This window comes from Typopeltis vanoorti, chromosome 23 (genome assembly GCF_054136105.1).
Source record: "Typopeltis vanoorti isolate ZY-2024b chromosome 23, IOZ_Tvanoo_1.0, whole genome shotgun sequence".
Taxonomy (NCBI): Eukaryota; Metazoa; Arthropoda; class Arachnida; order Uropygi; family Thelyphonidae; genus Typopeltis; species Typopeltis vanoorti.
The window spans coordinates 48,930,182-48,947,389 of record NC_143571.1 but is presented as its reverse complement, the minus strand read 5'-3'; the positions used below and the strand labels follow the sequence as shown (position 1 = coordinate 48,947,389).

General features: G+C 35.0%; 1 protein-coding gene across 1 annotated transcript in view; it reads left to right on the top strand.

Moving 5' to 3' along the window:
• Orc2 (origin recognition complex subunit 2) overlaps positions 1 to 17,208 on the top strand; it is a 93,884-nt gene that overhangs the window by 17,726 nt on the left and 58,950 nt on the right. Inside the window, exons 3-4 of the mRNA XM_090412530.1 lie at positions 8,883 to 8,966; positions 13,996 to 14,157. Of these exons, the coding sequence (XP_090268656.1) occupies positions 8,883 to 8,966; positions 13,996 to 14,157 (246 nt within the window). The remainder of the gene's footprint in view (positions 1 to 8,882; positions 8,967 to 13,995; positions 14,158 to 17,208) is intronic.

Here is a 17,208-nt window from a genome sequence, read left to right as displayed (position 1 = left end):
GATTAATACTCTAATAGACATCTACTATCCTTTAGATTAATACTCGGAGACTTGCTGAAAATAGTATTAATCTAAAGGATAGACATCTACTCTATAGTTATGATGACAATCTGAGATCCCATGGAGGAATTAGCTTCCTAATTAACCTCTCCATAAAATATCAAATACAAATGATAAAACATATCACAGACAGGATTGCAGAACTCTACCTTAAAATAAATAGGCATTCTAAATTAAGAATTATACAAGTTTCACCAACCTCAGACAACACAGAGGAAGAAATTGATGTGTTTTATGAAACACTAGACCAATTACTAAATATCAATTATACATCTTTACAATCTTAATGGGCAACTTCATGGTAAAGTAGTTGTAAGTGGTGCACATCTGGAAGCAATTGGAAATATGGACTGGGACAGTGAGATTGATAGAAGTTGCTAAAGCAGAGGTCTGCACATAATGAATATTTGCTTCAAAAAGAAAAAATGAAGAAACAGAAATGGACATGGCAAAGTCTAAATGGAGAGGTGTATAATGAAATAGATTATATTTTAACCAAAAAGAAAATACATTGTCAAAGACACAGATATAATAGTTTTAATACAAGTATTGACAGCAGGTTAGTGAGATCAAAAATTGTTATCAACAAAAGATGGGAAAGACAGAAACTGATTAAAAGTAAAAGACTAACGAGTTACCAACTCTGGAAAAACATGTTCTTCCATAAAGAGATAGAAGAAAAGTTTTATAATATTGAAATGAATGAAGATTTCATAAAAGCTATCAAATAATAACTGAGTCCCTGCTAAATAATGCCAGAGAGAGAGAGAGAAAGATTGGTGGAATTAATGAAAAGGAGGATGAAAGAAAATAGTCTGAAGAAACCCTAAACTTTCTCAGAAAGTGAAGAAAAGGAAAAGAGATCTAGACAAGAGAAGTAGAATAGAATTCTTAGAACTGTGTAAAACAATAAGGAAAAGGATGACACAAAAAATTAGAAACTTCAGAACAAGGAAAATCAGAATTACAATAGAAAACAATGAGTCTAAAAGGAGTGAGAAGAGAGTTGTTCATGGACAAGATAAATTACTAGTCCTTAATGGCTGTTAATGGAGTACTAATTAAAGGCAAAGAACAGATCATAAGAATAACATTGCTCTTCTATGCCAAATTATGATGATTCCCAAGATTAAAGATACCCCAAATGGAAGAGGAAGAAATATGCCCTGATGTTTTAAAAGAATTTCAGTATGCAATGGATAGCATGAGTAGTGGAAAGACACCAGGTGAAAATGAGTTACTAATACAAGTTCTTAAAGCACGTTATGAACCAGTCACAAAAAGCAGGTGATGAACCGGTCACAACTGTGAGTAAAATTTATGATCCTGCCTAAGAAGAGAATACCAAACATTTGGAATAATGCTATTTTTATTATAGTTTTTAAAAAAAGGGAGAGACAGAGAAGACATTAAAAATTACTGCTCTATCAATCTCCTGTCAATATACAGAATTTTTACAAAAATCATTAGTAACAGAATACAAGACAAACTAGATTTTTGTCATCCTCCAGAACAAACAGGTTTGAGAAAAAATTGCAGCGCTCTATTGCTCCTACATATACAGGGTAACCCTGAATTCATGGCCCAAACACGAGAGGATGGTAGTACACACCGAAATCACCAATATTCGTCATAGAACATGCAGCTGCAAACGCAGCCCAGTGCAAGTAGGGGGTGCAGACGAGACGGCATGGCTTAAAAGCGCTGGATCGGCCAAACTCCAGCATTCTCAGCGTCCACCAGACACAAGATGGAGCAGTTTACGAATGCAGAGAAAGCCGATATGCATCTGATGTACACCGTAGTCGAGGGCAATTTTAGAGAGGCACAAAGACTGCACCATGTGTCCGATCATAAAATGTTTGCACGACTGCACCTTCAGCTATGTGAGGCAAGCACCTTCCACGTCAGTCGACATTGTTACACCTGATATCTTAAGAATGTAGGATTCTCAGCTATCATGGTGTAACATGAAGAGAAATAAATTAAAAACCCTGCATAAAGGCTAATAGCTAATTTAAATGAATTATTTAAAAGAAAAAGGAAATATTCTTGCATCCAATAAAATATATATAAAATAAAGGTGTTTGGTTGAACTAACTAACAATAGGAAAGAATATATTAATGTTGTAATATTATATAAAAGAGAAAATTTAACTAAATAAGACAGAAAAGGATTAGTCATAAGAGATGGTATGTGAGAGGCTAGAGATTAAAAATATTAAGTGAATTCATAGACAAATTTTGGAAAGGGGATTAAGTTAGAGGCTAGCGGAAGAAAAACAACAGACTATCGCTCAGGGCCGATTCCCAGATTGAGACATCGTTTGGCAGAAGAAAAAAAACGTCACCCTAATTGGTCGGTGAAGTAAAAACAAGTAGGGGGCGGAGAAAAGAAGTTAAAGAGGGTGCCGTTAGGAGAGCAAGTATAAAAGGGTTGGACCCCCCCAAAGGGGCTTTTTGGTTTTTGTTTTGGTTCTGTTCCCGAGGAGTTCTCTATGAGCTCCGTGGCATGGGTTTTCACGCGGTTTTCCTGAGTGGAGATTGGGGTTATATCTCCGTCGTCACAACATGGAAACAAAAGTGAGCGGGATTTCGATTCCAGATTTCCTATGTAAGAAGCGAAGAATGCCATAGAGTCAAAGAAATGGAAACGTATTCTTTGTGTTTCAACTTCAGTGACAACCACGAGAAAGGGAAAGCTATAAAGATATCGATATCCACGTCGCGAGTCGCACAGCCATCATATAGATGATTCAAAGTGTGTCCTGAATTACGAAAGTTTAAGACCGTGTAAGCATAGTTCAACTCCAAAAGGAACGTAGGAGTAGCAGATTATCGGAGAGGTTATACCATGCTAGTTCAATCAGAAAAAGGTAAAGGCCCATATGAAAAACTCAAGAAAGAAAGGTACTGTAAAATATATCTAATGTTAACTAAAATTTGTCTGTAATAAGTATCATTATTCTAATATGGAACTGTTGAAGTGACCAAGGAAAATTTATACTAGGACTTTAGTATCTGACAGAATATGTATTAAAAGTAAGCTAGATAGTGTTAATGTTATGTGAATAATTAAGTGTCCTGAGAATTTTGCATGTCTATTGTAATGTATAGGAAAGTTAAAATGTCATAGTTGTGTGTTAGTGCAGTAAAAGGTTTAGTTAATCTACTTAAGTTTGAATAGTTAAATAGTGTGAATTAATCTTATATGTCCATGTCACATGAAGTTATGTGTTGAATTGTTATGGCGGCATGATTGTAATACCCATTATAGGATCATAGCCTAATTACTTGTAATAAGTTAATGTCAGTTTGTAAGTATTTAGTTTAGCATTGAATTGAGTAATAACAAAAATTGAATTGTACCATGTTAAAGTTTTTAATAAATCTTTGTTCAATGATAAGAAAAGTTGTCTGAAATTGCTGTCCAATGCACCACTTGAAAAATTACGAACCTAATATCACGCGGGAAATTAATGTGTTAAGAAACGAGATAAAGTGTCACGACTGCAACATTGTTTCACTTTCAGACATATTTTAGTTCTTTCTCCTTGTTTTTGTATATAATATCTCAAACTAAATATCCCAAAAGGCGCAGTATAAATACAAATATTAGGGGCACTAAGGGGAGAAATAACTTAAGTATTAGTAAAAATTTTGGTGATATCTCGTGCGTAGATAATAGTTGAACATAGCTAAGCAGAATTTCTCTAATTGGAATAAAAATCATAAAATGGGACACAACAACATGATGCCAGATGAGCATGGACGGTCAGAACGCCAGCTATGAGCGAAAACATCTTGTGTATGGTGACAGATAACCCAGGTACAAGCATGCAATCCGCTGCCCGGAGCCTGGGTGTGCATCAGAACACTGTCTGGCAAGTACTGCATGAAGAAGGGCTACACCACTATCACTTGCAGCGAGTGCAGGCATTGACAGCTGTTGATTATCCCCTGCGCATGGATTTTTCCCAGTGCTTCCTGCAGCATAGTGTCATACAGCCCTATTTCCCCACTCATGTGCTCTTTATGGATGAATCAACTTTCTCACGTGAAGGCGTAGTCAATGTCCTTAATGCACATTTGTGGGCGGCCCAGAATCCCCATTGTACACGTCCACAGTCGAACCAGCAACGGTTCGCCATCAATGTCTGGGCGGGAATCATGCATGACTATTTAATTGGACCCTACCTACTGCCGGACCACCTTGATGGGTGAACGTACCGTATTTTTCTGCAACAGGTTTTGTTGGAATTGCTTCAGGTTGCAAGTTGCCATCTGCTCCCATATGTGGTTCTAGCACGATGGGGCACTTGCCCATTTCAGCATGGACGTGCATCAGCATCGTAATGCCACATTTGGGAACCGATGGATTGGGCATGGTGGTCCCATCCCGTGCCCTCCCCAGATCGCCCAATCTTTCTTGTCTCGATTTCTTTCTGTGAGGACATTTGAAGAGTGTCGTGTATGAGACGCCTGTGCAATCGATGGAGGGTTTGGTAGCCCGACTGTCCATCACAGCTGGCGATGTGCGTAATAAGCTTGGTGTTTACAAGCAGGTACGCCAATCACTACTCTGCTGTTATGTAATGTGTATTGATGTTGATGCGTTTGTTGTAATGATCTCCAATAAGTGTCACTCTGGAAACCTGTGTCTATCCTTCATTTCCGACTCCTCACTGCGTTTGCAGCCACATATTCTATGACCCAATCTGCAGTAAAGTGCTAACCACTTTGCTGCAGATTGTTACATATATATATATAAATATATATATATATGTAATAAGACAATGGAATATCACAAACCCTTAATCTTGGCATTTATTGATTTTGGAAAGGCATTTAATTCAATCTCAGCATTAGCAATTTTAGAATCAAGTGTGTCTATCCTTCATTTCCGACTCCTCATTGCGTTTGCGGCCACATATTCTATGACTCAATCTGCAGTAAAGTGCTAACCACTTTGCTGCAGATTGTTACATATATATATATATATATATATATATATATATGTAATAAGACAATGGAATATCACAAACCCTTAATCTTGGCATTTATTGATTTTGGAAAGGCATTTAATTCAATCTCAGCATTAGCAATTTTAGAATCAAGTAATTGAAACAACTTATATTGTGATATGTATATAAAATCAAGAACAACTATGAAATTTCCTGTAAAAAAGAGTTAAAGAGGGAGACACCATTTCACTTAAATTTTTTTTTAAGTTGTTCCCACCCGCAAAAGGTTATTTGTAAACCTATAGTACATTTTGTACTGTGGGCTGGCTACAAATTTTTTTTTTCTATTTTTATCAAATATATATATATATATATATTATTATTATTATTATTCGTGACACCTCCAAGGAGTCCGTATATATTTGTATTTTTCATTTATTTTTTTTATGTAGTTCAGAAACCCTGCTCTAGAGACTAAACATGGAACAATTTTCAAGCCACTTCAGGCTTCCAATAAGTAGGGCGATGGACTTACACTGGGTGATGACATTCATCTCCCACCTAAAGACAATCACAAACATCCATATCCATGATGGGATTCAAGCACACAGCCTGTTGGTTGGAAAGTGCTAACCACTTAAAATAGAAAAGAACTAAGTCATCTACAGTTTGCTGCAGATTGTTCTTTTAGGAAACCGCAGATTTTTGAAAAATGATCGCTAAATTGAATGCAGAAAGTAAAAAGAAAGGATTAAATATAAACAAAGACAAAACTAAAATAATGTGTAATGAATATATCACCAAAAAAGCCAGTGAAAATGGATCACCAGGAAATTGATATAGTAACCTCTTATGCGTACCTAGCACAAAAGATTACAGTAGAGTTGAATTCTACATTATATTCAAAGTTTTTGAAAGTTTATTTTTCACTTTGTTAGACTATAATAAATTTAGTTTAATCCTTTATCCAAGTGTGAGCAAACAAAGTTTGCCTGAAAATATCTTCAGGACTGGGGTAAGGTAGTACAACACCGGGCATCTCGCAGCAAAGGTGGAGCAAGCTAACATCACTCCTATCTCAGTATCTTCCATAATGCAAAACACATCTCCTTACAGATATGTATAATGTTATGCATTAAGGGAAGGGCCACTACCCAGACTAGTTTCGACCTTTATTGAGGTCTCTTCAGTGGGAGCCAGCCCCAGAGGTGGAGATACCAGGCAGAAGCAGTGGCAAGTCATCTTTACCTATAGGAGTTGCCAAACGGTGTGCCACCTAACCAAGTGAAAAATAAACTTTCAACATCTTTCTCCAACATCTTTGGCCAAAGTAGGACAGTTTACAGCTGCAAGGGACCTGGTATACACCAGGTAGGTCTAGGGGAAGTGGTTGGTCTTTAGTGGAGCGGATAAGAGATGCCAGTTTTCTATATGGTCTGTAACAAGATGTCATCATGTTTTTTTAGGATTTTGGTAATTTTTTCCGAGGTGCCCCCAGATGTAGGGAATGGTGATGGATTTAGAGTAATCTTTGTTGTGAAGGGGGGAGGGGTTCTGGTTTTAGTATTTTTTGGATTTTTTTGGAGGGGTAGCCATTGGCTGAGAAAGTGTTAAGGACGTGATTTAGTTCAGTGGTTAGGGCTTTGTCATTTGAAAACCTTACACTCCAACATACTGACCTAATGGTCATCATGTTGGAGGCTTAATGGATTTTTTACAACACTCAAAAAGAATTAAAATAGAATTTAATACTTCCTATATTTCATCCTAGTCATTAGGACATCTACGGGGATTACAAAAACAATTAATGTAACATGCACACACAAATCTTACAATACTAAGCCCAACCACGTGGGTGACACTAAAGTCCTATCCAGGTGGAGCGCCCTCTAAGGGCGGTAGTAGGTGGCCTGGAATGTAAGGTGGGACCTCTAGTGATGAGTGTTTCCCAAATCTTCAGAAGCTTAATGCAGCCGTATTTATTAAGATTTGGTTGGTTTCTGAGAGCTGCTGCTGCTGCTTCTAAGAAAAGTCTCTCTTTCTTGAATTTGCTGTGGTGGAGCATGGTGGTTTTCTTCCATGATACCCTGTGGGTGGTGTCCAAAACATGGTTAGCCAAGCCTGAATGGCCATAGTTGTGTTACAGATGTAAGACTTGTGTTCCTCCAGGCAGATGGATGCTGATCTGCCTGTCTGACCAAAGTATGCCAGCTTACAGGAACAGGGTACTTTGTAAACTCAAGGCAGAGAGAGAGAGGAGGGAGCTGATCTTTCGTAGAACGGATAAGGGTAGCAAGTTTGCGGTAGGGCTTATATGCTGTGTGTAGGTTGTAAAAAGTATAATATGTACAAAAAAGTATGGGTGGGTTTTCTATAAGCTTAGAAAACCAAGGTTCCATCAGCTTGGTGGCTAGGAAAGGGAGGCTATTGTTTTCCTCTTTTTCCAGGGTGAACTTGATTCTGGGGTGTTGGTTGTTTAAGTGTGTTAAGAAGGAGAGGAGTGTATCCAAGCCATGTGGCCAAATAGCGAACACATCATCAACGTAGCAAAGCCATATGGTAGGTTTTTATGGGGCAGAGTTTAAGGCTTTCTCTTCAAAAGTCTTCATAAAGAAGTTGGCCAAGGATGGGGAAAGTGGTGAACCCATGGCTGTCCTCTCTATCTGTTTGTAGAATTTTCCCTGCCAAACGAAATAGCCTGAGTTCATTGTGAACTGAAATAGGGCTGAGATATCAGGAGGAAATTTAGCTTGGATTAGCTCTAAGGTTTCCTTGAGTGGAACATTTGTGAATGAGATGTCAAAACTGAACCATTATGTCAGTATGTTGGAGTGTAAGGTTTTCTACACTGGCTTTGAAGTGGGCTGAGTTTTTTTATGTGTGATGGTGTGTTGCCCAGTATAGTGTGTGTGAGTGCTTTGGCTAAATGTTTAGCTAATTTATACATGGGGGAATCAATGCCATCCACTATGGGACGTAATGGCACATTTTGTTTATGTATTTTTGAGAGCCCATATATATACGGGAGGTCTAGAGTTAAACGGTTTTAATTTGTTAGTAACTTCCACAGGCCAAGAAGTGACCTTAAGGACCTATAGAGTTTTCTAATTTGTGAGTTGGTGGGATTGTATTCAGTAGGGAGTTAAGTAGCCCGTTCTAATAGTAAAGCATTAAGCTTACATGTGTAGTCAGTTTGGTTGAGTACCACAGTGACTTTCCCCTTATCCGCTTTGGTGATTACTATTTCTTTGTTTTTCTTCATTTCCTGTAGAGCCTTATATTCACTATTGGATATGTTGGTTTTTGGTGGTCTTGCTTTGGTGAGAACACAGGCTACATCCAGTCTATTATTGTTGGCGATGTGGTTTGGAAGGTGGCGAATCCCGCATTCAATCTGGATCGTTAATTCCTTGGCTGGTATTTTTCTAGGAACAATGGCAAAATTGTGGCCACGTGAAAGAGCATTGAGTGCTTCAGGCTTCAAAATAACTGAAGAAAGGTTGACTACAGTATTGGTTAGTTGATGTGTTCTTTGCTGTCAATCCATCTTGACCTCTTCATGGATTATTTATTATATAATCAATGCATTACTACTTTCCCATAAAAATACTCTTTTCTTTACATTATTTTGAAATGAAAAAAGTATCACTCTCATTTATTACAGGTTAGATGGAATTCTTGATTATTAAAGAGAAAACTCCTTTTCTATAATATGCTTTCATTGATGAGCTATTATAATTTAAATATGAAAAATCTAATTTTTCTGCTAATTTACATTTTGTTTGTAAATTTTTTTAAGATTTCACAGTTAATATTATTATTTTGTATTTTTATTTAATTATTCTTTTCTGGTTTCAGAACTCTTGGGTTGTGAAGATGACATGGATGGCAAAAAGTTATTTCCATTTACTTCACTTAAGTCTTCAAGAAAGGTGACAGATGGTATGTTATTTTAGCAGTATTTGTTTAGATTAGTTGCAACAATAGATGTAGATGTAACAATTAATATAGATAGCATCTCAGATTTACAGAATTTTATTTTATATTTTACAGTATTTTGTACCTACTTAATTGTTAATTTTTAATTGATTTTACTTTTTTTTTTTTTCATACCATCACTTCGCTGTCTGAGTCCTGACAATGCAGTATTCCAGATTTTATATATTGGAATACATTTTCTTTTGTTAAATGCATAATTTTTATAAACTACCTAATACTGATATTTGATAAAGGATTGTGTTTTGGAGAAAAATTTTACTAAAATTTCTCTTCTTCACAGAGAACTTGTCCCTAATATTGATTTTCCGTTTTTTTAGCATTTCCTGTGCCATCAGTAAAATTCAAAGTTATGTTCTCAAATTTGCTCTATATTCAACAGTGCATTGATTTCATATGATATTTGTTCAGTCATTTCCTGCCCAATGGCCTCTTGTGGAATGCAGTTATTCCAATGTTTCCTCCATATCAATGGATGAATTATTGGAATCACTGTGTTCCTTAGTCAGATGGCCTAGAAAAATTTTTTGATTTAGTTTAGAAAACTCACTTCACTTGGCACATAGTCAGATGATTTGTCAGAAGTGGTGTGAAGTTTATTTAGAGAAAGAAGAAAGACCAAAAATTGTATGACATTTGTTAAATATTGAAGATTGGAATATCATGCTGGCAGATGTTGGATTTTCCTTCTTATCCCAAATAGAAAAAGCCAAAAATTATGTTAGAAAAACAGAATGCTTGCGCATTATTGCAAGTTTGTTTGGTATATATATGAACAGGCCTCTAGAAATATCAGATAACCAAAAAGGTTCATGCAGTTTTCAGTAGTGCTTGCTGCAATGACTTGTTTTATTTTGTAGTGGTTTGCAGAGTGCAATTTTTTGTATCATAAGGCACAGATATGTGTCAGTCAATCGGTGCACTCTAACTTGGTGTGTACTCTTTTTCTGTGACTTTGAATCCTTTTAAAAGGTCAGTTGAATCTGCTGTAATTTGGGCTTGTTTGTTTTACAAATTTAAACTCGGTTGAAAGGCTTCAGAAGCTTCCTGTAAGATATGTGTATGTGGCATTTGGAAAAGATGCTGTAGCAGGATGTACTGTGCAGAAATGGTTTCAAAAAATTGTTTCAGGTGACGAATCACTTGAAGATGCATCACGTTCAGGAAGACCCTCCATTGTTGATAATGAAAAATTACATGATGTTGTTGAGAATAATTCAAGATTAACGTGTCAAGAACTCTCACAGATATTTAATGTGAGTGGTGAAACAATTCTTTTACACTTGCTTCAACTGGGAAAATCACGGAAACTAAGCAAATGAGTCCCAGATGCATTATCAGATGACATTAAACTTCAAAGTCTATCAGTTTGATCTTTACTTCTTTCACATCATAAAAATGAGCCATTATTGGATTACTTGCTCACTTATGGCAAAAAGTGGATCTTGTATTCTAACAGGAAGCGAACTTAAGATTGATTGTCACCAAACGATCCAGTACCATACATTTCAAAGGCACTGCTTCATCCCCAGAAGACTATGCTTTGTGTGTGGTGGGCTGTAGCCAGTGGTTTCCACTATGGATCTCTCTCACTGCAGGCCAAACAATTATGTCTGAGATCTACTCAAGGCAACTCAAGTGTGTGCAGGATGCGTTACTTCGGAAACAGCCAGGACTAATTAATTGGAAGAAAATGCTATTCTTACAGGATAATGCAAAACCTCATATTGCAAAACTTACCCGTGAGAAGATTTGCTTTAGGATGAGAGATACTCCCTCATCCTCCTTATCTGCTGACATTTCTCCAAGCGATTATCACCTTTTTTCTTTTTTTTTCTTTTTTTTTTGGCACTAGACAATCATATGCAAAATAGACAGTTCAACAATAAAACAGAGGTTGCTAGGTTTATTACTTCTAAAGACAAAACGTTTTATACAAGCTGAATTTACAAACTTGTATTTGTGAAAGAGTTGTAGATTGTGAAAGTGCTTATTTTAATGACACAAACATTTTATGGAAATTTCTGCATTTGTTTAATTTTTATTATGAAAAACTGCACAAATGTTTTGTTACCTGATAAAACTTAAATCTGCTAGCGAGAAAAAAGTTTACTCAACCAAGGTATTAGTCTATTTTATATCAATATTGTTATAGGCAATGTTATAAAAAAATTTTATGTTGACCAAACAAAGAAATGCATTCTTTAATTTCACTATATGTCACATGCAGTCAAACTGAAGAAGGCCTTTAGTTTGACTTTTTAGACCTACCTTCCTTTAAGGTAGGTCTAAAATATAAACCACAACACAAGTCATCACAACTCAGTTTGTGTCTTCTTTTGTTTATTGTTCTTAATGTAGGGTGAATTTATATAAATTATCTATCAACAATAATTTAACAGGGAAGGCAATTCAATTCAATACAATTCCCTCATAGTACACGTATATGAAAAAAGGAATAAAACTGAATACCAGAATTGCAGTTAATTCCTCATTAAAGTTTTGTAAGATTATCTGTTTGTTAGCTATTTGCATATGACATCACTAATGTTGTATGGTCACTTCCATACCTCACTGGATTTTTGGAGTGAAGCCCTCTGCTAGAAGTGATAGGGTCACAGATGCCCTTGCACAAAGTTAGTAGGGCAATCATAAGCTTGCCCATGACAGGATTTGAACCAACATCCTCTTGTCTGTAGAACAGATATGCTAACCACTCTGCCAACTAGGCTAGCTTTTTCTGAACAGGTGAGTATCTGCTTGAGGGAAGATTTATGCATGCATACAAAAGAGGCTAAGAAAAAGTTTTTTGAAGAAAAACCTGGGTGAAAAACTTGCTGGGTTCAGAACAAATAATAGTTGTTGGAACCAAATTATCATTTTAAGATAATTAGTTGAGAAATGAGAATATGCAAGGATCTATATTTAAGTTTTGTAAATGTGGCAAAGTATATGAAGGTGTCCAAAGAAAAACTTTTCAAAAGACTTTAGTTATATACAAATACACTTGCCCATGATGAGTAAATTTGGCCAGCTGGAAAATAACTGCACACTGAACAAAATAGAATTTTATTTAATAAAAAATAACTTTCTAAACAATTTTTTTTTAACTTTAAGAAATTAGAGACAATTATGTGTAATATAAAGGGCCATTACAGTAACAAAAATTAATATAACAGGTTATATTCTTCAAAAAAAGTCATGTTGTTTTTACTGTTCTTCCTATTCTTATTATTTATTGGCTTCTTCTTTTAGGAATAGTTCTTATAAACACACAGTGGAAATGTTTTCCAAGCAGTGATACAGCACAAATAATCTCTTCATGGAATTTGTATTGAGTTATGAGTCATATCATTAAAAAATGGAGGGGGGTGGGATTCTTGGACAAATAAATTTTTTTCATGGTGAATAGGATTTTGGTTATATGTATATTTTATGTAAATCCTATCCACAAAACACTAATAGCCTGAAGTATGTTTCTGTTAGTGTCATTGGCAAACCAAGGGTTTGATAATTGGAAAACCAATCTAGACACCAAACACCAACTTTTCATCTATGTTCATGCCTTTACATGAGTTATTATACAAAGCAATTATAAATCAGTTGACCCTCAACATATCAAATCTATAGGGACTGTAGGAATGGTTTCTAATAGTAAATAGTTGGCTACGGTGAACTTTTTTTTATAATGACAGTATGTCTGTGGAGTTTGGTTAGGACTTCTTGATAGCAGATAACATGTTTCTGCCAATTACGCACAGTTTTTGGTGAAGATGGCAGGTTAAATATGGAAATGATAATAGAAGAAGCAAAATAGATGGTGAGAAGTCAAATTATGAAATATGAGAGAAACAAGCCAGAACATTGAAGTTTAAAAATCTTCAGATTAATTTTAACTTATGGATCTGTGAGTTGGTGTAGAAATAATACAGTTGAACAAAAACTAGAAACCACAAATATCGAGAGTTCTTAGAAACATTAGAGAAGAAAATAAATGGCATCAATGGCTGAATCATTAAAAAATAACTTTGTGTGGGTGTGTGTGTGTGTGTAGGAACCTGATGTCATTATCATTCAAGAATGTTTGAACAGAACAAATCTAACATGACATGTGGTCACTTATGCAGACTGGAACTGGAAAGGTTAACAAAAATAGATTTGATAACAGGAAAAATATCCAGAGAAATACTAAGATTTAGGTGGATCGATGTGTTTAGTAATGCTGTAGGAGACTCAAAATGTTAGTCCTAGTAGTATCAAAGATATGACAAATAACAGATTAATTTAGAAGATTCTTGATAGTAATCCAGTAATAATGTAAACTTTATTCAATAATATCATGGTTGTGTACATCCTGTAAGGATACATATCCAAATGGATGATGGTGTCATGATGGAATAGTGATAAAAACAAGTCTTTCCTTTCTTTGATTTGCTTTGTTCCTAATCTGTTATATTACTGAGAAGTCATAGTGGTATGATAATCAATTTTATCTCTTAATCAGTTTTTCCTACAAATTTCATCTTAAGGAGTATTTTTTTTATTTCTTTTACTAATACTCATGTTGTGTCTGTGAGCTTTGTTTGTCTGCTTGTGGAAAACAAGAGCAAAATTATGTGATATATGTCTTTGTTTGTTTTTGATTTCTCATGGATCATTTCTGCTCTTTTTTTTTTGTTTTTTTTTATGCCATTGATAAAGGACTATTTATTTGGTTGATTGTTTTTTTATTTTTTAACAAAATTGTTCTTTAATGAGCAGGAAATGATTTCTTGAAATTTCTTAAAATGTGCACTACTGCACATAAATAAAGCAGATATATATGTACATAGTCAGATTAAAGGTATGCAACATATTCATTATGTGGATTCGGTTTGATATTCAATTTATTTAAAAATTTAAATTGCTTTAGGTAATATATTAAGCAGTTATATATAACTTCACCAATATTTACACATATAATTTTCCTTTTCAGTGGAACCTACAAGCACTCTTAAAACACCTACTAAAGATAAAAAAATACAAAAAACACCCAAAAGTGGGACAAAGTCAGTAAATAAAAGTAAAAAAAAAGTAGGCATTACCGACACAGAACAACCTCAGACACCATATAGCCTAAGAAGAAAAATGAAACAAGGTATGAGAAATGTGATTATATTTCACATAAATTCATTTTATTGATTAGTATGTTTAATACTAAATATGTTCCCTATTTCTGAAAGTATCCAGTTGATTATTTAAAATTAGTAATTTAATTAACTTATAAATTCATGCAGTGTAAATAGTTTATAAAGTATTTATATTATATAAGTAAGTTACAATTAGAATACTATTGTACAGTAATTAGAAGAATTACCGTATTTTCCGGTGTATAAGACGCACTTTTTTTTTACCTTAAAAATTCATCTTAAAAATGGCGTGCATCTTATATAATGAAAGTAAAGATTGTTTCCTCTTTTCAAAGTCATATGCACTCCCTTTTATGTTCCAAGATCTTTGTAGGCAGTTAATGGTGCAATCAAATTGATGCGTGACCTTCACGTGACTTCTAGCGCGTCATTGGCTAAGAACGGGGAGCCCCTATTCAAGTTTCATAATATATTATCCGAGTAATCAGTTGCCGATGTTTATCAGTATCGAGTTGACATGTTGAGATATTTTGTGTTCAGTTTGATATTTCCCCGTAGATTTTAGTGATGGGAAAAAACAGGTGACATTCATATACTTCAAGTTACAAATTGCAGGTTGTATGCAGAAGAACATGGGAATAGGGAAGCTAAAAGACATTTTGGACCTCCGCCTACAGAAAAAATGATTAGAACTTGGCGTGGTCAGAAGGAGATTTTGTACAATTTGTGTAAAGAAAAGCACGCGTAAAGAATTTCAAAGGTAGTGCGTCATGATGTTACCATTTCATGAAACGCAGTGGACTTTGTATGCGTACAAAGGTCAGTTTACTATTAAAAATTAACTATTATTTTATCCATTTTTTTTTTAAGTCATACTTTAAAGTTAAGGTTTTTTCCAGAAAATTGTATTAAATTTCTTGGGTGTGTCTTATACATAGGAGCGTCTTATACACCGGAAAATACGGTATATTATGAAAATATATGCATGCGTTCATATATAAGTTTTACGCATACCATTTATACCATTCTGGACTTCAATAATCTGATAGAGTAATCAGTTCAGTCAGAATAAAAGTTGTATATATATTTCTCTTCTGCTCAATTTTAGTGTAATTAATGAATGCTGTGGGTCAAGTTCACACTGTTGTTGATTAAGAAAAATACAGTTACTGAAGCCTTTGTGACATCATCAAATTCCTGATATATACCCTCAAGAGGTGTACAGGATATGATAGTACTACATGAACAATTTACACATCACTAACTTCCTATCTACAATTTTCCTCCAAATCAGTCTGTTACCTGTAAAGACTAACCTCCAATATTATCAGGTCTTATATTTCTGTCTTCTAAGGCACTTTTTACTGTATCAATCCACCTATATCTTGGTCTTCCTCTAGGTCTTTTTCCTGCCAATCTGGCAGAAAACACTTGTTTTGCTAATCTTTCCTCACCCATTCTGTTTAAGTGACCATACCACCTGAGATTAGCTCTGCTAATGCATTCCTGGATACTGACAATATGAAGTTCTTTCGTAATATCCTCGTTTTTAATATGCTATTACCATTGATGCCATCTGTTCATGCCAATAATCTTTCTCAGGACTCATATCTGCAGTCTATAGTCTTTGGTCAAGTGTTTTACTTCTAACCCAGCTCTCGGATCCATAAGTTAAAATTGGTTTGAACACTGTCTTGTGTATAGCTAATTTACTGTTTTGACTAATTTCTCTCTTATTCCATATAAATTTATTCAGTTGACTTCCTACTATACCAGCTTTGTTGATTCTGTTGTCTATTTCTATATTTAATTTACCATCTTCGCTAAAAATCGTGCCTAAATAGCTGAAATGTTTTACTTGTTCTATAGTTTCTCCATTCACAATGCAGTGGATATTTTCAATGTTTCTGCCTATTTTCATTGTCATTGTCTTTTTAATGCTGACCTTCATACCATATCTATTACAACAGTTATTCAGTTTAGTCAGGGAACCTTGCAGACTTGTTGCAGATTTATTTAGAAGATTTATTTATTTCGCATAAAGCAAAGAGCTGAGATTAACACCTCCAATTTTGATATCAGGTTTAATACCACTTTACTTCATAATGTGATCCATTATGAAGAATGCTTTTTTTCAGCATTTTTCTTCGAATCAAGAGGTGATTGCAGCTGTAGAGGGGTATTTTGCAGATCTTACTGAGAACCACTACAGGGATTGGATAATGGTGCTGGAGCATTGCTGGAATAAATGTATTAGTCTTAAGGGAGATTATGTCATCATCATCATCATCAAATTCCTGCCATGTACCTTCAAGGAGTGTACAGGATATGATAGTACTACATGAAAAATTTACATCATTACTAACTTCCTATTTACAATTTTCCTCCAGATCAGTCTGTTACTTGTCAAGACTCCAATATTATCAGATCTTATATTTTTGTCGTCTAAGGCACTTTGTACTGTATCAATCCACCTATATCTTAGATTTTGGTCTTCCTCTGAGTCGTTTTCCTGTCAACCTGGCAAAGAACACTTGTTTTGCTAAACTTTCTTCACCCATTCTGTTTAAATGACCATACCACTGAGATTAGCTCTGCTAATGCATTCCTGGATGCTAACAATGTCAAGTTCTTTCCTAATATCCTCGTTTTTAATATGATATTGCCATTGAATCCATCTGTTCACGCCTCTAATCTTTCACAGGATTTTCATATCTGTGGTCTCTAGTCTTTGGTCAAGTGTTTTACTTCTGACCCAGCTCTCAGATACATAAGGTAAAACTAGTTTGAACACTGTCTTGTATACAGCTAATTTAGTGTTCCGACTAATTTCGCTCTTATTCCATATGAATTTATTCAATTGACTTCCTACTATACGAGCTTTATAGATTCTGCTGTCTATTTCCATATTTAATTTACCATCTTCACTAAAAATCGTGCCTAAGTAGGTGAAATGTTTTACTTGTTCCACAGGTTCTCCGTTCACATTGCAGTTGACATTTTCAACGATTCTGCCTATTTTCTTTGTCTTTGTATTTTTATTGCTGACTTTCATACCA